This window comes from Xiphophorus couchianus, chromosome 12 (genome assembly GCF_001444195.1).
Source record: "Xiphophorus couchianus chromosome 12, X_couchianus-1.0, whole genome shotgun sequence".
Lineage (NCBI taxonomy): Eukaryota > Metazoa > Chordata > Actinopteri > Cyprinodontiformes > Poeciliidae > Xiphophorus > Xiphophorus couchianus.
The window spans coordinates 22,716,189-22,741,492 of NC_040239.1; the positions used below are offsets into that span (position 1 = coordinate 22,716,189).

Below are 25,304 nucleotides of genomic sequence, written 5' to 3' on the forward strand. Positions count from 1 at the left end.
CGACAGACCCCCCCCCCCCCCCCCACCCACCCACCCTTTCTCCCCTCCCCGCACCAAACTCACATCACAACAGGAAAGGCTGAGGAGAATCTCAGGAGCTAAATTTGACCCATGCCAGGAGGATGAGGAAACGTTGGTGACATCACTGCCTGCCTCCGAGAGACAGAAATAAACCGTCCTGTCCAAGAAAACCTGCGGCCCCTCCGCGGATCTGGCCCCCCGAGGGGGGACCACACACACATAATAAAACGAAAAAAAAAAAAAAAATAGAGATAAAGCTGTGGGTTTAAGATTCGCCGTGCAACTTTGTTCATAAACTCTAATGCCGAATAGATATGAGCACCTATTTTTATTTCGACTTTAGTCCACGTCTCATCTTTTTGTTAGATTTGGCACAAATTTTCCCTTATTGCAGCAGCAAGTTGGTCGCCGACATTCACAAAATGATTTTAGCTCTAAACACTTTTGGTACGGCGCCTGGATCTCCCGCTGTGTCGAGTCTTGAGCCTCTCCGAGATTTGTCTCATCTATTCATCTGTTGCCGAATCTATTTAAACGACGGGGGCTCACTCCTGACATGTCCCTTCATCTCGTCTCCGAGAGAGACACATGGTTGGATGGATGTAAGCCTACCGCAGACTGCTGCGAGCTGCCACTTAACAGGAGGTGTGTGGGCGAGTCTGCCCATCTCCCCATTTAGAAACAGCATTATTTGTGTGTGCGCTCTCAGTGGCAGAAATGACTGGTTTCCTTGCAGAAAGCCAATGTGACCGTTCCTCCAAAAACAATGACAAAAAAAAAAAAAAAGGGAGCTATCTCAGCCAGCAGACTCACAGCTTTTCCTGCTCTCTAGCACAGATTCCGCTGCTATTGTGCGACTCTTCTGACCTGAGGGTCAGTCAGACTTTTGTCCATAAGGGAGTCAGATAACTGTGCTGATGCTTTGCGAAAACTTTATTGGCACATGGTCCAAAAAAAAAACAAACAAATTTCAGATGGATTTTCTCCTCAAAAGCACCTTTTGATCAGATCTAGATCTTACCAACACCTGAGACCCAAAACAAACATGGAAAGCCAAAACTTTTGCTTGAGACAACATTGCTTGTTGTTTGACCTCTAAGCTAAATATATCTGAGAAAATGTCACAAAAATTCTACAGTGCTGTAAATACCCCTTAATGTGAATTTCCCTTAAACTCTTGAAGTGGATGTACTTTCCTCTCCTCTGAAGGATGTGCTTATTCCTGTTGTTTGCAAACATTTTATATCACTGTTTTCCTTCCACTCAACTTTCCATCTCAAATATGCTTGGATACATTTGTGACCGTGCGCCGGACAATGGTGAAGCCAGTTTTCTTCCCTAGGATTCTTTGGATCTTAAATTACTTCACAGGGTGTGTATAATGTTCAGATTTAGCAAGAAACTGAACTATAGCTGTCAGCAACAATGATCAAAATAAACAAGAATAGTCTTAAAATATTTCACTCTAAAGAAATGACGTACAATTCATTTTTCACATTAAAGTAGTAAAATAAATTAACTTTTCAGGTTGTATTCTTATTTCTTCAAAAATCTGTATTTGAAAATATTAATATTTAGTAATGTATTATGTAAATTCACATGTGGACCATTAAATAAGGGAAGGAATTAAGCATTTACTTCCTCCTCGGCCTTTTCAAAGTTCCTTTTTCCTAAAGTTCCTAAAACCCCTCAATGTTTGTTATAAACTGTGACTGGGTTAGGTTTTTTGATGGCCAATATTCAATATTACACTGTATAGCTTATATATCACCTTTTCAAACGTTGTGGATTTTATGGAAGGATGAATAGTTTCTGGTGTTGTTAAAGAAAGTAAGAAAAACATTAACAGCTACACTTAAAAAAAAAAGTTTTATAGATCAAGTTGTACACAAGTTAATTTGGGGGGTGGAGGGAGCATCATCATCATCTGCTGAATTTTATTCTGGTTAGATGGTCAAGGTTGTAGGTTCTGGGGAAACCACCTTTTAACACAAACAAACAAAAAAACATACAACCCCTGAAAAATTATGACCTTATTTCCACTTTGCCAGAAGAAACCATGAGGAGTCCACTTTTGGGAGAAAAATCTGTACATCAGCTAAAATTACATATTAGAAACTGGGATAAAAATACTGAACAGCTGCAACTTGAATAGGTGGTGTATGAGAAGTAGATAAGCATATAAATATAATAAAACAAGTGGTAGCTTATAGATAGAAGCTGTATGATGATGGCATTCAAGTACAAGTGAATGCTAAAAGGACTAAAAAAAAAAAAATCCATCCACTGTTGGGAAGGACAATACCTTTTAGTGAGAACTTTAAAAGCTTCAATGCTCTTGTTATGTCCCCACAACTTCCCCTAAAAAACAAAAACGTGTAATTTAGAAACAGAATTTATTGATAACTGGATACAATATGCATATCTAATACACAAGATTTCTAGAGAAGAAAAAGGCACGATAGTTCATACATTTACCCCTGATTTTCACAATCTGAATAAAACGGTTTAAAAGCCTGTGATTGTTGTGGATTTCACACATCATGAGATACAGTTCCTTCATCTATGTTCTTATGTCATCTCGACAGCCCATACATTTATGGGACTCTGTCAGAAACCATTCTGATTTAGTTGGAAACGATAGGTACAGCCTACACATCCTCCTATTTTATATATTTATTTATATATATTTTTTGAGATGGTAGCAGTATCTGGTTATCAATATCAGGATCATCTTATATTTGGAAGTGAGAGAAACATCGTCTTAAGGCTCTAAGTCATTTCATGCACCTGAGAAAATTTTATTTTATTACACAGATTGTTATTGACTTTAAGTTTCCTATAATGATTGGAGAACATGTAAACATGACAAATTTGCACTTTTACTCTTTGGACAAAATGAACTTGATGTAACATTGTCAGACAAAAAAAAACAAACAAAAAAACTTGATACACAATTATAGGCTGTTATTTATATTTTAAGAAATAAAGAATAGTTTTGAAAAGTTATAATTTAAGACTGTAACATACAACTACAACATAAAACTCAGCAAGGATGAAATGAGTAAACCAAGTATATTTTATGTGTGTAACAACAAAAGTGGGCTTATTCCACATGTTTTAAAGAGAAAACATGATGAACATTAATCAGATGGCAAATCAGTTCAACATTGATGTGTAAATCTGCTGCATTTGGTGTAACAAAGTACAGAGGTTGCTTTTTTTTTTCTTCTTTCTTTTAGCATGTCGAAGGCACTGCAGTTGCTTAGCTGCAACGGCACGCAAACATGCAGGAGTAGAGATTAATCACAAATACTGTCACTCATAAAAGCTCTATCTGCTAAGATTTACTCCCAGGAAGCAGCAGCAGCAGCTCATGGCTAATGGTAATCCTTGGGCATCAGGAAAGCTGCCAGTTAGAGAAGAGGGAGGTAGCTGGCGCTAGCTGGCAGAGCTGTGAGAGGTGTAAAATATAGAAAAGGTTTAGCCGAGCGCTGCGTGGTGCTGGTGTCGACTGGGCACTAATGCAGCAACCGTGAACCTGTAAACACGACCGGATTGAAGCCGGAGAAGAAAGTGTGGTTAAAAAAAAATCTCTCCTCAGAAAACCAGATGAGCATGGCTGGCCTTTGGAGGTGGGCTGGTTCAACGCAGCAAAGTTTGGCTGGAGGGGTGTAGCACCATCTGCGGCTGCTTTTCAGTGCACTTTTTTCCCCTCTAGAGACATCTGTTAAGGAGGTGAATGCTGCACCGCGTTATGTACGAATGTCTTCAGAACAGCGAGGACGGGTTAGGTGTGGGAGGAGGAGGGGCTGCAGGAAGCCGCCAACATCCTTTAGGTGAACGAGCCTGTGTGGATCTGCCCAGCTTTGGCTTGTAACAGATAAGTCAGTGCAAAGGTATCCACAGCTGTGCCTGTTCACACACCTTAAGAGTGAATTCACACGTTTATCCTCAGGTTCTGATGAGTGCGTGTGTGTTTTTTCCACCAAGTCTGAACAGGAGAGACAGTGAACACTTGCACAGGCATGATTGTCAGTGATAAAAAGATGCAGTGATTCAGTTAAGGTGGGGTGGGGGCAGAGGAGGGGGAGTTGGGCATGAGCGCCAAGGGTGTTAGTAATCACTTAATGGAGGCTGTGGCAGGAAGGAACATGAGTTTGACGAACCGGGAGCTTTCAGGTAAGACAGCACAGGGTCACACATGACATCGCTTCCGCAGGAATGTGAAAAATTTATATAAAATACAAAAAAGGAAAGATTTGGTCCTTTTACTGTGGTACCCAGATTAGTAATTTGCATTTGTATTATTCTATATAACACATACCTTCTCTCATTTTTTAAAAGTCTCGTTTACATGATGATGATAAAATTTTTTTACCAGAGTGCCATCAGGAAAGATCATGTTGGTCTCTGGAAGAAAAAAAACCAATCCTCACTGGACAGAACGTCTATGATTGGGGTCAAGTCAGGGGATCTGCACTATTGATTGCAGGTAGCTGTGCTCCTTCCTCCACAGCCAAAATCAGTTAAGGTAAAAAGTGGCAAACAAAGGAGCATTCTTAGCAGACAGCATCACACATGGTGGCCATTTTTAATCCGGTTGTTTTTCAGTGGTCTGCAGCGCTGGTTCCTCGTACGTCACCCTTTTTGCGAAGCTGTGGGGAAAAGGAAAGAGACGCAAGAAAAGAGGTTAGATGTACATGAAACCGGCGAGGTATTGAAATCTCTGGGTCGCTTTTTGCAATCAAGGTGTACGAAGTTTTCTGAACTATTGAAGCAAAGGAAGGATTTTCTCCTGGTTCGGCTGTGACTGGAAATCAGCAGCTCAAATACAGAACAAGTTAATTATAGGCCTGCTCCTGAGTTTTTTTAGTAATCAATTTCCTATTAATTATTCATACGATAAATTGATTAACTGGATAAAAACAAAATTGCCACATTTGACGGGGGTTTTCATTTTACAATCACGAATACTTCTAAAGTGTGAAATGCTCAGCCCCTTCTATTTGATCTATCATTAATACTGAAATGTTGATTTTTTTTTTTCTACTAACCAATTTTTAATTAGACAGCAAAGGGACTTAATAGATTTATTTTATTTTTTTACAAAGTTTGAACCGGCTTTCAGCAAAGGTCTTTTTATAAATCTGTATACTAGAGTTAATGATTAATCAACTACTAAATTAGTTGATTCATCGTGATTAAAACAATCATTTCAGCCCTAGTTACATGAATCAAAAACTTGGTGCACTTGGTTGTTTTAATAATAAGTATCAAATAAAAGGTCAGACACCATATGCATTGAATAATTAATTAGTATAATTTATACCTACGCCCCTGCCTACTGATGAAAGTTTCAAGGTAGACTTGTTTTTAATTCATTACATACATCTAGAGGTTTTAGTACGTTCTACAAAAACCAATAAAATGCAACAAATTGCTTTCTGTGAGCTGAAACTTGGCCTTCCTCAACACTACGCTCCAACAATACTTATCAATCCTCCTGTTTGTCTTCAAGGTAGATAAAAGCATCCCTTTCAAATGCTCCCACCCCCAGGCTGATGGCTTTGGAAAGTCAATTAGTGTTGGAATCTGATAGCCCAAAAGCTCAAATGAAACGGTTCAAACTAACATTGGCTCTAAACAGGGGAAAAGACAGATCTGATGAAATAGCAGGAGGATTTACCCTCCCATTTCGCCATCTTTTTTCCCCTCGCTTCCTCCGAGTCTCTCAATCACAGGCCGGAATCCTTCTCAACAGCAGAATTCTATTTGTATGTTAATGAGGGAAAAGGGAGCCACCTCGAAGCATCACACCTCATCCCCCTCTCAAGCCGCCCTATTCTGCACCGACTGCGCCACACGAAGAGCAATTCTTCTGCATTGTCTCTCAGATGCAGCCTCTGTCATGATGATATTCTTGGGAAATTTTAAAGTGCAGCGATTGGCGTCGCACATCATCCAGTACAGTTCAACTGCGACCCTGCTAACCCTGGAGCTCAGAGGCTCAGGACTGGACTGGCCCTCCTCACCACAGCCCTCTTTGATGGCACCCGCCCGTTTACTTGCTCCAGTGGAAAATGGGAAACACATGGCGAACTGGCCGACATGTTCTGAAGGGGTGGGGGGCGCGGTGCGGAGGCAAAGCACAAAATGCAGCATGTTGGTAGTAGGCCAGGAATGTTTGAAACTGGCCCACTTTGGCCAGTCTAGTCCAGATTCCTCACTTGTTCTCCTTGTAAGGCCAAAAACTCCCAAAATGATATTTGGGAGCAAACCAGCAGAAAAGGTTGAAAAAATGGTGAGCTACAACCTGTTGCAGATTATTTTAAAGAAAAACTATGTTCTCGTCTGAGCTGTACTCTCTTGTTTGGATGCTCACAGCTGTAGGTTCTGACACAACATGTCTGCTGGTTTTGAAAGGTATAAAAAATTGAGAAATGTCAAGAGGAACCCAAGACAGTATTGGGGTGCTATTTAGACTACTCTAAATAGTACCCTCCTGCTACATATAGCAGAAGACTCTAGAATAAAACAAGGTTACCATAAGGTTGTCTGGGGGTTTCATCTGAAATGACAAAAATTATTTTATAGAAAGCATTGCAGGTGATTTTAAAGTGACATTAAAAAGAAAAAAAAAAAGATTTAAAACAGTGCAACACCCAGGACAGCCTGTTCCAGAGCAACTAGCTCCTGTCACAGAGGCTGCAGTGCATCAACAGTTTGTACACCATGGTTTGCCGAAGCCAGCCCAGTGGAAAAACCCGTTAAGAGACTTCCCAGCACCCAAAACAACTTACACAGCAACACACAGACCTAAACCTGGCCTGCTACTCCTCTGAACCCGTTGTACCTACTGAACCCTTGTTACGCATCTGGATGGAAATAAAAGATAGTAAATCATAAGAGGAAGTAATTAAGAACCCCATGATATGTAATTAGAATGCTGAGAAGACTATATTAAAATAAAGTTCTTTTTTAGTTATGGTAATATGTCACAAAGCAACTGTTGTCTGACATAACCTTTTAAAAGGTACACTAAGGAGTTTTTCCTGTCTGCAGAGCTTTCCATATTTACTTGCACTTGTTAAAGTTAACATTTCTGCTAAGTATTTACCTTATCTAATGTTTTACAGGACTAGAAAGTCATACTTCAATAATCTTAAGTATTGAAGTATGACTTCAATGGCAAAACAATTTAGTGATGGGCAAAATTGTTGCCCAATTTTGCCCATCACTAAATTGTTTTGCCCTAGTTTAGATACTCAAACCTTTGCCTTCAAAAAGGTTTTCTGCAGTACTGAAAATACTACAAGTAGATCTTGAAAATATACAATATCATGAAAAGGTTCATGATATTGTTGCTCATTTCAGAAAGTCAAACGTTCTTAAATAGAATCATCAGTGAAATGTTCCAATTCTTTATTTTTAGTAATTTTGACAATTACAGATAATGAAAACCCAGAATTCAGAAGCAATACTAAAAATTACATTTTCAACAGAAATATGAGCTGCTTGAAAATTATGTTAATTTCTATGCACTCAATACTGGCTTAGGCCTGCTTTTGCATGACTTACTGCATCAATGCGGTAAATCATCACCCTGCAGCCATACAAGGTTGCCCTTAAGGCAACCTTGCATTTAGGGTTGAACTTAAACTTTTACACAATTCATGACGTTTCTAAGTTGTACTGGAATAGACCATAAATGATTGTCTTCACATAGAGGTTAAAATTTCAGTTTAAAAGATTAAATAATTTGAAAGCTTTTTACACATCTTTACCAGAAATAGTAAATGTTGGGGCATTGCATGTCTGTATCACAACATCATCCTCCTATTTTATTGTGATGCCATAAAAGTTATCCATAAGCACAATTTTCCTCAGCTACTGGCACCGATTACACACATACCTCTTCGAGCTCCTTTTGAGTCTCCACCTCCATTCGACGGATATCGTCCATGTTCAGGTCCACCCACTTATCAATCCAACAGAAGAGCTGGCGATGGAAGTTCGTGAAGATCCGTTTCTCTTGCTGAACGAATGCAAAGCAATATTAGTAATTAATTAGAAATATTAATATTGATAATCACAAATGTAAATAAACATTCATGCCAACAATGAACACATCCTTTTGTGTTTTTCTGACATGAATCACATTTGAGAAAACTTCCCTTTAAAAAAATAAAAAGGAAGAAATGGAAGTCAAACATTACAGTAGCAAACAGGAGAGAACCGTTGCACTTCTGCAACTCAGTATGACCCCAAATATGCCCTGCTGTGTGATAAGTGTGTAAACAAAACTAACCACTAACCTCCTGGATGAAGTTCTCCACTTTGGTTTGAAGCCCCCACCACTTAAACTTGACTGTGACTAGTTTGTAGGCACACATCTTTGGGCAGTCAGTTGTTCTCGCCAGTTCTTGCTGTCGGGAAAGTATGCGTTTAAAAAAAAAAAAAAAAGACTGGAACCATTGCTTTTCATAAAGTATCAAAACTACATAAAGGCAACAGAAAACTTGACACAAACTTATAACAGAATACAGTTTCAGACTCATCTCGGATGCGTGCAAAGCTAAAAGTCATTAATACATAATGCTTTGGGTTTGGAGCTTGCTGAAATAATTATCAATATGAAGTTGTGCTGTGCAGATAAAAGTGACCTAATCTACAACACACTTTCTAAATTCATCCATCCCTGCTTGCAATGTGCCTCCCTCTGAAGAAGAGAAGACGAGGAGGAGGGAGGAGGGGTAGAGGCACAGCAAAGTGGATAAACTCCAGATGAAGGGACCATTTCCCAGCTTCTGCCCTGACAGCGACACCGCTCCCGACAGGCGTGCCTTTGTGGCCATAGAAGGCAGATAAAACGGTGCTCATAAAGCGATAAGGGCGTCGCGGTGCAAAGACGGCTACATTATTAACACCTAGGACCTGCTCACCCCCCTTCCCTCCAGCCCCCCCAGAACACACACTCTCCCTCCGAGAACACCTGTTTAATTAATCACTTCATTCCGGCTCAGCGTTCCAAGAGGAAAATGCCACAGACCCCCCTCAATCGCGCACCATCCCGCTGCCGTTTGATGCCGCGATCATGAAGGAGCGGCGAAATGAGAAACATTTCTAAATTTGCAGTGGGTTTAGAAAAGTTGTCATCGCTAAAGGAGAACTTCACATGAAACGGATTCTACATCAAAACACTTACGGTGACATTTCTTCTCTCCCTCTCTGTGCCCCACTCAAAGGAGCACAAGTTTTCAGAAATACAAAGGGGTGCCGATATGCAAGCATGTGTGCATGCAGAGATAGACAAGAGTTTTATTGCTCTGAGAAGCTGGCAAAAATTGTGCTTCTGTTGTCACATAACTACTTTTTTTTCCTCCCCATTCCCTCCCCAACCTTTTTAATAAAACACTTTTTCCGTGTCCACAGCGAATGGAAGAGTGATCTAATTAAAAAAAAAACAAAATAAAAGTTACGCCTCTTTATTCTCACTTTTTAAAGCAGTTAGGCTGTCTTTGTTCTGTAAAAATTCTTGCAGCAGAGTTAAGTTTCCCCATGGTGAACTTTAAGGGCTCGACTGCAGAACAGTGCGCTCTAAAAGGGAATGCAACCAGTCTGGGAGGCTACAAGGTTTCTGACTATAAAATACCTTTTAATCAAAAGTGGCAGCTTTCAAACCGAACTCTCAAATTTAGAATCAATGTCCATGAAGTGACTCTTCCATCATCTTCACATTGACTTTGTGCCACAGAAGGATTCAAATCCAAAGATGAGGATATTTATCCAAGACTTGAAATGTCAATTAATTAACAGACATAATGTATTTTCAAGCAGCCAAGTACTTTAATTTTCTTCAATGTATAATCGTTCTCAATCATTACTGGCAGCACTGCTGGAAGGCTGACACTTTGGCAAATCATTATTTACAAAGTTATCCAATTAGGTACGTCTAGAAAAGGTAATACAGATTCTTTGGAATTACCATTTGAAGCCGTCAGCCGCAATCTATTAATAAAAACACTGCTAATTTATTTGGCTTCTGTGCCATTAGAAAACCTGCTGCAAGATTATTTTAACATATTGCTGCTAACCCACACACACGATGCAGTGCCCATATAATTACTGTTTTCACAAAAAATTTACGTTTTATTTTAGACAGATGTTTTTGTTTTTATTATAATTATCATAAAGTCTCGCCACTCAGCCTGAAGCCTCCTATGGGGCCTCATACAGACTCGACAACTGCCTGTCAAACGTCTGGAGCTTTGCTGAGCAGCAGTCTCTCCTGTGTTTTTGGCGCTTAATTTGAATTCATAGTGGAAGAAAGGGGAGAAAAAAAAAGGAGCTGTTGCTCCAATCTCACCGTAACGTTGCCATCTATAAATATAGCTACAGCACCTTACAAAAATATTCACACCCCATGAATCTTCACATTTCATCATGTTAGAAAACAAATTTTAATATATTGTAGGCACTATGGAGTTGAGCATAACTGTGAAGTGGAAGTAAAATTATACGTTTCTCAAAGTCTGCCACATTTGAGAAGTACTGCGTTTGCATCCAGCTCCCCTGAGTCAATGTTAGAACTCCTTTCATTTAAAGTATAGCCACAAGCTCAGCTTAAACTCAATTAGACTAGATGCAGAGCAGAGAAAACTCGAGTTTTCTAACAGATGACTTTGCTGTGATCTGATGAACTATTGAGTCTTTGGATGCCCTGAAACATTTTCCTGCTGAAATGTGATCCATTGTCTCAGTTAAACATTTTTTTGTATCATCCAATAGTTTTTATTTGAGTATTGCATTCCTACAGCATGATGCTGCCACCACCATGTTACACTGTGAAGACTGTTTTCACACTGAGCCGCAGCGCTGCCCTTGATTAACATGCCCTTTGTTCTTATGACCGTAGTGGAAAGTCCTGCCATGGTAGGTTTGCATTTCTGTCGTTCTTTCCATGTTGCGATGGAAAGAATGGAGCGCAGTGAGGTTTAAAGTCAAGAAATTGTAAGAATTGTTTCAAACTTCTCCACAATCTTATCCCTGGCCTGACAACTCTGTTCACTGGTCTTCGTGAAGCAGTTCTTTTCCCTTTAAATGTTCATTGACAAACCACTTAGGTGACCTCAAATGGCAGCTGGTTGCACTGATTTTTATGTAGAGCCATCAGAAACAAAGAGGCCGACGACAAACCACTTAGATTTTATTTGAAGAAAAAAAAAAAAAAAAAACAATAATAATAACCGTGTTTCATTTTCCAAGCCCTTATCTAATTAGGCACTACTTTGCATTAGTCTACCACAAAAAAATCTCGACACAGTAAATAAGCAAAGGTTGAAGAGTTACGAATGCTCACAAGAAACTATACATTGAAACATGTAGCAACATTTAAAGAGCTTTCTGTCTGCATGTCACGTTCTGTTCAGTTTCGTTCTAACATACCAACCTTATGTACAAAAGTCTCATGTTGTACATGAAAACATTTTCTTACTTCTCATCTACTTAATATCTCCTAAAAATACATTTTCAGTGAAATAGAGGGACTGAACCCGATTCAGAGTTGGTACCCGTTACCTAGAACATAAGAGCTGTTTCAAAGGATATAATCTAACTTCCACTTAATTTCGTCTACAAAGTGCTATTCGCTGTAGCTAACCAAAGTCATGTATTAGTCCCTAAATGTGTTACTGATCTCTGGTATACTCTGCCAAGTCAAGCTTACAGCAATGTTTATTTTCTGTGGGTGTATGGAGAGTGAAAATAACATTTAATTAAGGAATAAAATCTAATTAGTAAACTAAATAATTATAAAAATGTTTCAATGGTTGACAGGAAAGAGCACAGGGAAAAAAGTAATAAGACAGTAGGAGTAACTTTAAAATGAGATGAGAAATTAGTACAATAATGAAAAGAGACTGTAGTTTACAGAGCTGCAGCCAATATTACAGCATGCCTTCTGGGTATGCTGAGGCCAAGGTATAAGGCTCAAGTTCAGCTGGATAGTTTGCCAAGTTGGATTTAGGTCTGGACTGTGAGCAAAAATAAGCTTTGATTGAAACCACTCCTCTGTATGCTTTAGGGTTGCAGTAATGTTGGAAAGTAAAACCCACCAGGATTGACCAGTATTTAGCTCCACACGTCGTCCTAGTGACTCTCCGTCCTGCCTCTGCTAAACAAAAGCATTTCCACAGCGTGATGCTATGTCACCAAATGTCATGGCTTGGCAGGTGTACAGCTTTGCGTTAGTCTTTCCATACTGACATGACAAGTTTGGAAAACTGTTTCGTAACGTACGTTTATCTTACATTTTCCCACAACTTTAGCCACCATTTCTTTACTGGGTTCACTGATTTTCATGAAGCCGTTTATTCGCAAATAAACAACATCTAAAGCTCAGGAGAGCGGTGTATAAATAAAATAACAGGTAAACACCACAGATTAAGCGACTTCTGAAGGCAATTTTTTGCACTATTTCAGGGTAGAAGAGTCAAAGGACTTGACTACAAATAAAATGCACAGCGCACTTTTCAGATTTTTGTTGGCAAAATATTTATGAATCATTTTCCGTCCCCTTCACAATTATGCATAACTTTGTTTTCCTCTTTCCCACAAACTCCCAGTAAAACACAGTCAAGTATTGTATTGCAATTTGCTAAAATGTGAAGACGTTCAAGCGGTGTGAATGCTCTCGCAAGGGTGATTTGAGTTTGAGCATCCTACAGTATTATTACCTGCCAGTTTGGCTCCAGAGGTCCTCTGCCTGTTTTCACAGACTTGAACGTGGCTGGATCTTCATCAGGCTTGTAGTCCTATGGAAAGATTTTTACTTTTCAACAATTAATGCATGGCAACCCCCCGACCCAAAAAAACAACTTTTACAAACATAACCTTATGTTGTGTATTACAAGTTGATGACAGTTATGCACAATTAAAAAAGGCATTAGAAAAGCAATTAGTGTTTTTTGTACAAACAAAAACATAAAAAATAACCCAAAATTTAAAGCACATTCAGATATAGCATTAGTATACATCAATATGAGTGACTTCCGGTGGTTCCTAAGGAGTATCGAGTGACTGACACGCTTTGCCCTCAATTTGGTAAAATGATCTCATAGTAAAACTTTCGCTAATGTACCACATGTGCCCCGCTCACTACTGAATGTGGTTCAATAGAAAAGAATGGGATGCATCAGAAAATACATAAAGAGAAACACAGTGCACATATAAAACATTAGCATAACTAACATGACAAAACTGACGTCATTAAATACAAGAAAATGTGTACATAAAATGGAATGGCTTTCAGATTATCAACAGCTCAAGGGCCCAGTAATTTTAAATAAATCATGATACGCCTGCAGCGAAAAGATTCTTTTTCAGGGTTACTGGCCAACAGAAGGATGTCAAGCGGAGAGAGAAATGGAAACACGCCTGCCTGACAGTGCTGCACACACGCAGTCACAATAATCTGCTTGTTTTAATGCTCAGAGCTCCATCGCTATAACAATACACAGCAGTACTAATGAGGTCTGTGAATCGATGTGCCGTGGCACACGGAGAGGAGCTACTTCTTAAGTAAAAGAGTGTGCTTCGCCATGCGGGTGTGTGTGTGTGTGTGTGTGTCTGGAGTTCCGGTGCACACTGCACAGTGAGCTTTAATTACGCTAACAAACTCATCTGTGCTGGCGGTACGCCCCAGGCCCTGCAGTCATGCCCGAGGCTGAGGGCTGATAGGGCCCTGAGACACAACACACTCCTTCAGCAAGGCAAACACGTCCGCCTCATTAACTACCCACAGCAAACAAACATGTACACACACAGCAACCAATGTTCCTTGCTCAAGTAGCAACACATTTAATTGCACACGCAGATAGCAGCACAGAAATGAGGCAATGGGATGTCAGATATAAGCAATAATGTGCAATATCTTCAAATAAGATTTCAGAAAGCGCAAAAAAAAAAAAGAAATCTAAATTTACTCTTTGTATTTCAAAACTATTTAACACCTCGGAGCAACCCAAAAAGTTGCTGGTACTCATTTCCATTGCAAACCCCCAAAATGTGAGAGGATCATCTTGAGAGTTTGTTAATAATCAACAAGCAGAAAGAATAGTTTGCCATCAGAGATCAATCACTTTCATCAAGCAGGAATGTCAAAACATTCTGGTTTACATCACTGAACAGTGGGGGGTTTCAAAGTAATGATGATTTTTAAAGTAAAAACCGGGTTTTTCTATTATTCATACTTCGCAGGGCAAGAGACTTGTTTCTTGAAGAATAAGTTTCAAAATTAAAAAAACAATAGCAGGATTTGTTGAAAAGTCATTAAATTTATCAATCCTTAATGAATGTTAATACAAGTTTATTTTGGAAATATTAAGATTTTTGGTCTCCAGTTCTTTATGGCATTAACTGTTCTGGGGATTAACCTGATTTGTCCCATTATACTTCCAGTTTTTCAGACACAAATTCAGCTTTAAAGTTTTACTAATTGGAAGAGAAACAGAGAAGGCAAAGTCCTGATGTCAAAATATTTTAGTCAAAGCCCACAATGCAGCAGTAAAACTTCGATTGAACATTCTCTGGAAATTATACAGTGCTCAGATTTTTGCACTGTATGCAAAAATCTGTTTTTTGTTTTGACCCGTTTGTTTCAGATCAAAACAAACACAAAATAGATAAAGATAATTTAGTAAATTCAAAAAGTGGTTTTCATCTAATGACAAGAAAAAACAGATGTTCAAAACAACCCTTCCTATAAGTAACATCCCTTGAACAAAATATCTGTGCCAAGCTTGCAACCACAGCCAGCAGGAAGCTGTGATTTTCGCATTGTTTCGACTAGGCCACATCAGAATCTTTTTTGTCACCAGTAACACAAAAGTGGAGTTACTGGTGAACGTCAGACTGCTATCCTGCTGCAGAACTCAAATGAGCTTGAGGTTAAAAGCTGATGGCAGGAAACTCTAGAAGAACAATTCATGGTTTATTCAATCACACCAAGTCATGCAGGTACTCCGATGTCGTTTTGTTTGCTGCAAGTTGGCTCAATTTTGACGCGCAAGACGTAACCGGTAAAATCCGGTTTAGGATTTTCAAAATAAAACACCCAGAAGTAGTTCATTATTTCTTGCGCGGCCCGGTGGTTGGGGACCACTGCTCTAGATTCTTTGATATTTGTATGAGGGAAAAGTGTGTCTCCTGATTTTCCTGCTGAATTATGAGTACTGGCGCTAACTGACGCAAGAGAAGCCTGCAGTGCTGTAGATGATGTTCTGGATTCTTTTTTGGCCTCCTGGATGAGTCGTCATTGCATCTGGTAGCGATACTGATAAGTCAGCTGTCGTTCCCCACAGCTGCATATACATGACGTCTGTTTTTGGCATGCTTCATGTTGCTAGACAGGTTCTGCTTGATTCTACAGTTCAGAAAGTAAAAACAGTCCATGCAATGGCTGGTAAAATTCCAAATATGTAATAAAGTACAGTTACTAAATTATCTAGGAGTTATTGCTTCTTTGCATTTAAAGTTTGGTGAAAATGAAATGTTAAATTTGTGACAAAAAAAAGAAGAAAAAGCAAAAATTTGAAAGGGGCCAAAAGTTCTTCACATGAACATCTGACTTCAAAAGTGGAAATTCCTTACACCGTATCAAAAAAAAAAGAGAAAGGTTTCATCTTAAAAAGCTCAGTTTCATATTTTTTATTAACTGTACACTTTGATTTTCAACTGTTTAAAAATAGAACTATAATTTCCTACACATGAGCCGCTAGCCATCAAGATGCACTTGGGTGCAAACTGTTCTTGTGGGTTTGCAGATGTCTTTTCCTGTTAAATAGAAAGTCTCTACCTCAGTGTTGCAGCAACCGCTTGCATGTAAAGGTTTGATGCAATAAGTCAGTTTCCTGAGCAAGACAACTTCCCTTTTCATAAACAATAATCCTCTGGAAATGAACCTATTTTGGACTGAATCCAACCGAAACATCACTGACAGCCAGACTCCTCTCAGCTGGAATAACATGAGATTGAGATCAACTCGTTTGAATTAAATTGTGATTGAATAAAATTGCACTGAACTTAGTTGTAGGCAAATCAATTTGCCATCGACTTATTCTATAGCACACCAAGATTACTTTTTGTGATCAGACAATACATGGACAAATAAGAAACTAAATCAACTAAGTTTTGAGGAGACTTCCACAATTCAAACATAGGTTTTAAAAACATGATTAGTTTAAATTTCTATAAAAAAAACAAAACATAGACCTGCTGTGTTTTCATTTAACACAACATCTAAACTCAGCCCACCATGTTACTACAGTAACATTCATTTATGCTAAAAGTGTAATAACCACACTTGTCCACATGGAGGCACCCAATCATAATAAAGCATGCATCAGATTTGTACCCATTTTTTTCTACTTACAGCAGCAGACACTTGACTTCTGTCTGCAATGTCAATGGGCACAACAGCAACATTCTGCCATATTGAGGGTTCGAGTTTATGCACCTGTTAAACAAAAAAAAAAGTAAAAGAAATTTCAGTGTCATCAGTCATAATTAGCATTTTCTCAGTTTGCTTTCTATGTAAGACGTTCTGAGATGATGTATAAATTAATTTAAAAACATTTGGTAGAACTAACATTTTCTTGTGTTCCCATGTCCGGTTTGTGCCAGGTCTCAATCTTAATGAAGAAACTGTCTTTCATATATTCATTCTGGAAAGAAGAAAGAAAAGAAAAAGTGCATTAAGAAGAATATACAGTAAACTGAAGTACCTTACACTTAGCTTGGAGTATTTAAAAATGTTAATTTGAAAATACATACCGTCACAACTGTATCAAGGTTATTCATGAGGGGGGGGATGGAAGAAAGGGAAAAGTATTTATTTACATGTCAACATGCTAATACTGATATGACAAAAACTACAATAAATTGGAGTGAGGAGGGTTTTTGGACAACGCAAACTGAAGTGAAGTAAAGAGGGGAACTCACCGGTTCTGCAGTAGGGGTAGGCATTCCAAGCTTTTTCATGGAATACCAAGGAGCCTTCAGGAGCTATGAGCCTGACAAAACCTGGGACTTTACTGTAGCATGGGGGAGGACAGGAACAGACAGGGAAGAGGAGAGGAAAAGAGCAATTCAGGTTTCACGGGGGTCTACTGTACAGCAAAGACAGCAGGAACAGCTTCACAGATGAAGCAACACTGCCACCACCTGGTAGCACCGCTCTATTACATCACAAAGATTATAGAAGCCAAGGAATCTGTTCAAAAACATAAAGGCACATACCTGTTTAGATGGTAAATTTTGTGTGTATATTGTCCTCTCTCTCCATCGTTCTCATATGGTTCATTCTTGAGCACTTCTATACCTTCACCACCACCAGTTTCATTTTTACTTGCTTCCGCCACAGAAAAGAGCTGACCGACTTGATACTGAAAAACAAATATTCATTTTACCAAAAGGAAATTTCTGATCAACACAGTACTACTTTCCCCAAGATGTATGTTACTGCATAATGTCTACCATTTACGGTGTATAAAATTGATTATTTTTAGTATGGAATAACAAAAGTTTAACAAAGCGCTGGAAGCTGTACTGAAATCTTTTCTTTTTGTTCCATTCTACAAAATTTCCTGAACTACTCGTTTAATGCCATGAATATCATTAAAAATTAAAAAAAAAAACTAGTCTAAGTTTCCTAGTGAGTAGTTTACACATATCAAAAAGTAACTTACCTCCTCAATGCTACAGGGCAAGACCACTCGGCTGCAAATGAGAAGAAAATAAATATAAAATGGGATGAGACTGCCAAAGTATTACTTTATTTTCTGTTCAGTATTCTGTACTTCTGCTTTAGACATAATTCTAGGTCATTACATCAGTAGAGTAGAACAAGGTCAATATCAGGGAAAAGGAAAAACAACACGTTTTGCTGGCCCATACAGTGGCGTAGCAAACTTTGTCAAAGTGTGGGTCATGCGAGTCGACTGGAACAGTGATTGTGGCTTTCAATGCACGCGCACCAGACAGTACTTTGAAGTGTTTTTGGGAGCTGTACACACCGACGGCAGCAACATTCATGAATCAAAAGAACAGCTTTCCTGATAAGTTTTATCAACAAACGATTGACTGGCTGTACTAGGACACAGATGAAAACCAGCTACAGTAGAAAGGGTTACTGCTGTGTACTTGCTTATGGCGGAGAGGTTGGAGTCTGATTGAGTGAGTTAACAAGTTTAATTTATACAATTAATACAATTAATAAGCTGAGGATAGGAGGGCTTCTTAAAGATGAATTCAAATTTAGTTCAAAAATAATTTATTGATCCCAAAGGGAAATTAAATGTTGTTGTGACTCATTAATTCAGATTCTTCCAATGACCTGAAAAAAAACGTCTGAAAGCCAAAAATACTTGCTAGTTGGTAGGTGATCAAGTACTTATATCATTCAATAAAATGGGGATTATGATTAAAAACAAAAGAAAAAATACTAGCAAAAAAAATTTATATAAAGTTTTTTTTTGTCTCAGTCGAGGTATGCCTCAACAAATTACAGACCACTTCATTCTTTGGAAGTTGTGATACTTGGAAACAAAAAAGGAAAATCGGCAGTGTATTGAATACTTCAATTCCCCCCAAATTTTTTGAAATATCTTGCTAAAAGCTGTGTTTCTTGTGAAACAGCATTTTGTTAAGTTTGTGAAAGTTCAGTAACAGTAAATGTGGACATTTTGGCAATTGATTTATTGAATCATTTTTCCATCACTCTATGACTGAACACTTTTTGGGTTAAAAAGATTAGATTGAAAAGAGTGGAATTTAAGAAAAAGATGGAAAAAGGGGGGCAAATAAACAGAAAAATAATAAAATTGATCTTATGGGGCAATGAGGAAACTCATCAAGGTCACACTTTCTAAAAGGGGCAGGGAAAAAAGGGCAAGAAAAAATAAATAAAAGGTGAGCCAGTCCTTGCCAGGTCTGCACTCTGATGACTACAGCAAGAACAGACACTCGTCACTGGCATTAAGTGGAAGAGTCAAGTACTTTAAAAGACAAAAAGACACACAGGAAAGCTTAATTTGAAGTTCTTCAAGACAAAGAGCTAGGCCTGTCGCGATAAACGATAAATCAATTAATCTTTGATAAATTAAAACTATTGACGTCATTTTAATTATCGGCATTATCGTCTCTTCCGACCTTTTTTCTCTTTCAGTTAATGACACTGAATGAAAAAAGGCTCAACTCCGGTGCTCTCCACTGACTCCCCCCTTCCTCATTTCCTTAGTGTAAAGCCCAGCGCACACAACAGGATCTTAGAACTGTTGGCCGATTGTCGGCCCATTTTTAAAACCTGACAGACCACAAACAGAAATCCTAGGTATAACTGTTTGATCGGGTTCGTTCCTGGCTTGTGGTGTCCAACAGTGGGCACAAAATAATGGCTACAAGTCCAGTTAACTAATTTTAAAACCAGGTATTAATCAATGCATTACTACAATCTACCTGCAATGCATGTGGCTAGTGTCAGTGTAAAGTCCTGACTGAATGAAAATCATTAGAACCTATTTATGTCACGTTAACGAAGAACAGCTGAAAAGTTACCGGGTTTATCAACTGCTGTAGCAATTTGGCTCCAACTCCTCCCCTTGTCATTTCTATATTCTTTGCATGTTGAATAAACATTAATGTTGTTTCCACATATCATCTCCAATGTCCACTGGACTTGCTGTGTCAGCTGTTTGGGATTCCCCTCTGTAATTTCCCCTCAGAAAGCATGGAGGGAATCCCTGCTTTCTGATTGGCTACCTGTCGCATTCAACAGGTGTAGTTAAAGCTCCCAGTCGGGGAAAACCCTGATTTAGATCAGAGCGGCAAGATCTACCATAACACACCACACAATCTTAGAATGACCAACTTTCTAAGATTGTCATAAGGGGAAAAATAGCAGCAAAAAATGGTGTAGTGTGAACTATTGCATCAGGTAGTCGATGTGCCCATTTTCTCTATTTAAATCTAATTATTACTGAAGGGCAACATAATATACAGACTTCATAATCTGCACTCTTTTGGTTGAATGCAGTATTTATTTCCACTTTGGCTTTATGTTGTTTAGTTGGTTTTTTTCAAGTGCGTTTTTTGTTAATGGAGACTGAGAATCCATTTTATTTTCGTTTTTGGTTGTTTTGTTTATTTTGTTCATCAGTTCCAGTGTTAAGTGTTCTTTTGAAAATAAAGTGTATCTATCTTTGGCAAAAAATCGCATGCATTATCACGTCATTTCCATTAAATCAGTGTAAAAAGGTCTTCAAACAATATTATCATTTATCGCAAAAGTTTTTGAGACAATTACTCACTCAGCAAAATTTGTTATCGTGACAGGCCTACAAAGAGCAAATATGTTTATTCTTGTTTTATAGCAGAGGTAAATTTAAAATACCTAAATAGAACAGAAATAATTTCTCAACTTAAACCAAATCATATATTGCAATGTTTTGTTCAAATTTAAATAGAGCTTGTAGTATGCAATACATCATTACATCACTGAAACTAGAAAGCAAGATGTTCCTTCTCCCCAACCAAGTGGAGAGAATTTTTTTTTAAAACAACACAAGGAAGGGGAAGTTCTCTCTCGGCATAAACCTAAAGTGGAGCTTTATTCTTTCCCAAAGTTTATTCAGTCTGTTTCAGCATCGATAAACAATGAGAAATTTGTGCTTCGTCCTGAACTGACAGTGCGAGGCTGAACTGAGATGACACCCAAAGACAAGCAGCTAAGACAGGAGAGAACTCTGTGGCACGGCCTTGCAAAGAAAAATGATGAGTTTTGACATCATCAAGGTTGTAAACAACTTCAGGGTGAATTTTATGGTTAAAATCTCCCTTGAACAGTACTAAAGTAAGTTCGTTTGGGGGAAGGAGCTGTGGAAGGATGGGGCATTGTAAAAGAATCCTGCAGTAGAAAACCACAGAGCAGAATACTTTCACAAAGCAGATGAAGTAATTGATCTAGAGGATTAGAGCAGGTCTTTTTTATAGTCTTCATACATTAAAAGGCTGATGGAATTCAACAAACATGGTGCAGAGATCCATGTGAATACAACACTGTTATTAATTAGTCTGACATGATTTTACAATTACAAAACTAATTGAAATATTTGAAGAGTTTCTAGAGAATAATAAGACAATCCAGGACAGCATTTTCAAATGCAACAAACCTATTGCACAAATACAGATAGGGTAAAGGAAAATACCTTTTCAAAAACCATAAATAAAATCCTTTCTTCCTTGTCCCTCTACAGCTATCTACTTTTAGGGTACTTACTTGAAAAACATGTCATTTTGTTTTGTTTATATGACAATAAATAAATAAAAATTAAGAAATAAACCACAAAAACAATTATTGGCTTGGATAAGCATTAAAACGGCAGCATATCATGAGCAACTCTGGGTCTGAGAAGTGTCTATTAAGTCACCAATTTCTTCTTGAGTGGTTGCCCAACATGGGTTTTTCAATGACTGTTGCAGATTAGTTGAGTGCTGACAGAAGGACTTTTCATGACTTTACTCAATGCTGATATGTAGATGCATGCGTCCATGTTTGATCATTCACGGTAAAAAGAAAGTACAGTCATTTTTTAAGATCTACTTTTTTCATTTCATTAGTTTCTATTTTCTTTAATAAATAAAATGGGAGAAAGCAGGAAGTGTTCATGGGGATTTTTATGAATGCTCAAGTTCAAATTTGATTACTTTTTCATTATCACAGGTACATTGAAAAATGCAGCAAATGAGAATAATATCTAGTTCTGGTTGCAACAATATAAAAAAATATTTTAATATAATAAACATTGGTTTCATTTGGATTTAATGATGTCCTCTCAACATTAAGTTAGTGAGATGGCTACTTATACTGAGCCTCCTGTTAAAAGGGAGTTTTTCTTTTCCAATAGTTGCCACATGCTTGGTCAGAATGAGGGATTGCAAGTGGGAAAAAAAATCAATGCCTCAATGCAATTAGATGAGTTTTCTCAGGTTATTTTTCAAACCAACAGACAGTATATGATTAACTAACTTCGACAATATTGTCTTATCACTAGGACTGAATTTTAACGCATGTAATTGGAAAAGAGAGTGATGTATTTGAGTGGAATAAGCAGGATTAATTTGAATGGAATTTTGACAAATTTCATATCAAACTGGTTTGGTATGAATCAAACCAATTTGTCCTTTTAAGTGCCAACAGGGAGATTTGTCTGAGTACAGGTATTCAAAGAAATATTGTTCAGGAACAGGCACAAGGTTGATTCCAGAGTTCATAATTGATGAATTACTGTGTTTTTGTTTACAAACAGCCATATCAGTCTTCAACACTCAGGCAGGAGTGGCAAGTTTACGTTTACAAGCTGGTGAAGGTCACATTCATACATCTAACATTTCAAAATGACAGCTAATGTAATATTTTTAATCATTATGATTTCTTAAGGCTTCATCTATGAAGCACGTTAAGTTCAAGAGCTCACCAACTGCTTTAGGCAACCATTACATAATGCAACTTAAAATTTTCTAGTTCACACAGAAAAAAAAAAATCAGAATATTTTGAAAATTCTTAGCTTTGAGGATGCCCACTGTTGTGTAGAAGTCACAGGGGTGCCTACATTGTACATGTGCTTCAAGATACAAATCTATAACCATAGTCTTCTCTAAATTACAAACAGTCTATAGCAACGTTTCTGACGTTCATCTTTATTTTATTATATCAAACTTCTCTTCTTGGGCTTTTTTTTAAGACTAATTGTTCATCTCTCTGAGACGGAATTACATACACATTTTCAAAAGCAAAAGAGACGAATAACGTGGTTGTGTACAGGTTAATACCACGTATGCTGTTGTAATTTCCAATGCAACGCTAATATCAAACTAATGATGTACTCAACACAAACTTTAAATCAATCAGATAAGCGGTGATATCGTTTAGATACCTACCAAGTGCAAGTATTAGTTAAAAACTTTGATTTAACTTTTGCTCAATTTCTATCAACTCTTTTGTCTTGCCTTGGGGTTCATATGAGCTGTTTGAGTCAATGCTGCCTGTGTTAAAATGAACTTCCCCATCCAGGTGACGCTTTCGGTTTGCTAACTTAGCGTTAGCAAACCACACTAGTTTCAGTGCCTTGAAGACGGATAGCACGGATGTACGTGCTAACGGTGCCGACGAAACACAGTGTCTTTAGGACACGGCAGACCCACTAGAAGTTAAAAGAAGCAACAGCTGTCAAACAATAGCACGCCGCTGTCAAAGCCGGTAGGCCGGAACAGCTCTTGAACAATCCCACTCTCCCCCTCGTGTGCCTTACCGATACATGACGAAAAGTTTTCAGTTAGGGGAGAGGCGCGTTTAAAACTCGCCCGAATACCTAAACCTTCCTATATCACTATATATTGGGTTAATAAGGCGCAAAGGTCATAGCTGAGATAGAAAGAAGAAGAAAAAAAAACTCACTATTCCTTGACGAGAACCATAGTAACCTGCTTCTGTCGGTTCTGCTGGTACTGCCCAGCGACTGCCGAGTGCTGCTGACGTCATTGGCTCCTAGTGCCCTGCCCTGTTCCGCCCACAGCAGTTATGATTGGTAGAAAGAGAATGGACACACCTACTAATTAAAATTAACCAATCAAACTCTCCTACATCTCATCGCCGACAAAGTAATCTCCTATTTCAGAGGATAACCGATGCTTTGAACTATACTTTATCTGGCACATTTTGTTCAAGTTGTAGAAAGCAACTAATCTGTCCGTAAACCCATGTACGTGTCGATCCATCTAACAGAAAACATTACATATAATTTCTCTCAATGCCAATGCTGAAATATTATTACAGCGTTGTTGGTTAACAAGGAAACAAGTTTTATGCCGAAATGTCTAGCAAAATTTTATCTCAGTTATTACAGAAAGCATGTATTTTAGACCCAATAATTACACCCTTTTCTAAAAAATGTATTTGACTCAATCAATTAGTTCAGAGGAGTCTTTCATTAATAACTAAAATATCATTCATTTCAGTCTGTATTCCAACTTTTCATTTTCTGCCCCTGGCAGTGTCCTACTTTTTAATCTTCTTTATTGTTGTTGTTTTATGCTTTTATCAGATAAAACACTGTGACTTGCCTCGTTTCTGTAACGTGCCACACAAATAATCTTGCCTTTCCAAAATGATGTTCTTAACATTGTACTCTATCCTCATGAGATGATACTGTTTTTAAGGCTGTTTTTTGTAAAAAAAAAAAAAAAAAAAACCTCACCTAAGAAGAAGTAATCTTGATGCTTACGTGATTATTTTTAGGCCAATTTCTGACCTGCCGAACTTTATATTTGTTGGTCACCAACCACGCTTTAAAGTACTATTGATCCATTTTTAGCATTAAACTCTTACATAATGCAACTTCAAACTATTATTTTATTTAATAACAAAAAAGCAATCAAATCAAATGTGACAAATTAATATCCCCATGAAAACCGTGAAATAACTTTATGAAGTAGTTCAAAACTCAGTTCAGTTTTACTAGCCCTACTTAGAATTCAGAAATCCCTTAAATACAATCTGCTTGACAACAGGAGGTAGGCTGAAGTGTCTCAAAAAGCAATACAAATAATGTCTTTATTTAAAAATGTTCAAGAAAATCTGAGAAACAAAGTGACACCTAAGAAGGAATGGGTCCCCAAAACATTCAGGGGTAAGAGAGAGAGTTGGAAAAATGGCATTTGAGACAGAGAGATCCTACCCAATTATTTTTGCAGTGGGACAGTCCGGGGCTGCTTTGCTGTGTCAGAACCTGGAAGACATCCGGTAAATTGTGGATCCCCTTCTCTATTAAAAAATCCTAACAGAAAATATTTGACTATCAATTCACAACTTTGAGCTAAAGCACACTTTGGTTATACAACAGGAAAAATGACCCAATGCACCCCTACAGGTCACGTTGTGAATGTCTAAAAACAATAAAGGTTTTGTAGTGGACCAGTCAAAGCTCAGACTTTAGACCAACTGTAATGGTGTGAAATAAATTACCATAGTTAAAAACACTACAATATGGCTTAATTTTGCAAAAAGTGGGCCACAATTCCTCCATAGTGATGTAAAAAAGACGTATTGCCAGTTATTTCAAATGCTTGATAGTTGTTGTCACTGTCATGATGGCCTAACCAGTTATTAGGTTTAAAAGGCATTTATGTTTTCACAACCAGGCTGGTTGTAATACATTTTTGATTTCAA

At 38.0% G+C, this 25,304-nt stretch overlaps 1 protein-coding gene across 3 annotated transcripts; it reads right to left on the bottom strand.

Moving 5' to 3' along the window:
* Positions 1–2,400: 2,400 nt before the first annotated feature.
* Positions 2,401–23,641, bottom strand: LOC114154839 (phosphatidylinositol transfer protein beta isoform). 3 transcript variants are annotated; one of them, XM_028034269.1, is made up of 12 exons: positions 23,535–23,641; positions 17,769–17,799; positions 17,320–17,465; positions 17,023–17,114; positions 16,855–16,862; positions 16,671–16,745; positions 16,454–16,537; positions 12,759–12,836; positions 8,340–8,450; positions 7,937–8,059; positions 6,841–6,899; positions 2,401–4,679 (listed from the first exon to the last, which is right to left on the bottom strand). In XM_028034269.1, the coding sequence occupies exons 1-11, from the start codon at positions 23,552–23,554 to the stop codon at positions 6,855–6,857; spliced, it is 813 nt and encodes a 270-aa protein (XP_027890070.1). In that variant the 5' UTR covers positions 23,555–23,641; the 3' UTR covers positions 2,401–4,679; positions 6,841–6,854. The 3 variants fall into 3 exon arrangements, with proteins under 3 accessions (XP_027890070.1, XP_027890069.1, XP_027890068.1); XM_028034268.1 differs by having other exon boundaries at positions 6,825–6,899; XM_028034267.1 differs by lacking the exon at positions 6,841–6,899.
* Between the last annotated feature and the right edge of the window lie 1,663 nt (positions 23,642–25,304).

Excerpts from the sequence above, each read along its gene's own strand:
- LOC114154839 (XM_028034267.1), bottom strand. The coding sequence starts at position 23,554 with ATGGTTCTCGTCAAGGAATA. Across the intron at positions 16,538-16,670 it reads ACATGGGAACACAAGAAAAT|GTGCATAAACTCGAACCCTC; the intron begins GTTAGTTCTACC and ends TTTGTTTAACAG. Across the intron at positions 8,451-12,758 it reads CTCTGGAGCCAAACTGGCAG|CAAGAACTGGCGAGAACAAC; the intron begins GTAATAATACTG and ends CTTTCCCGACAG.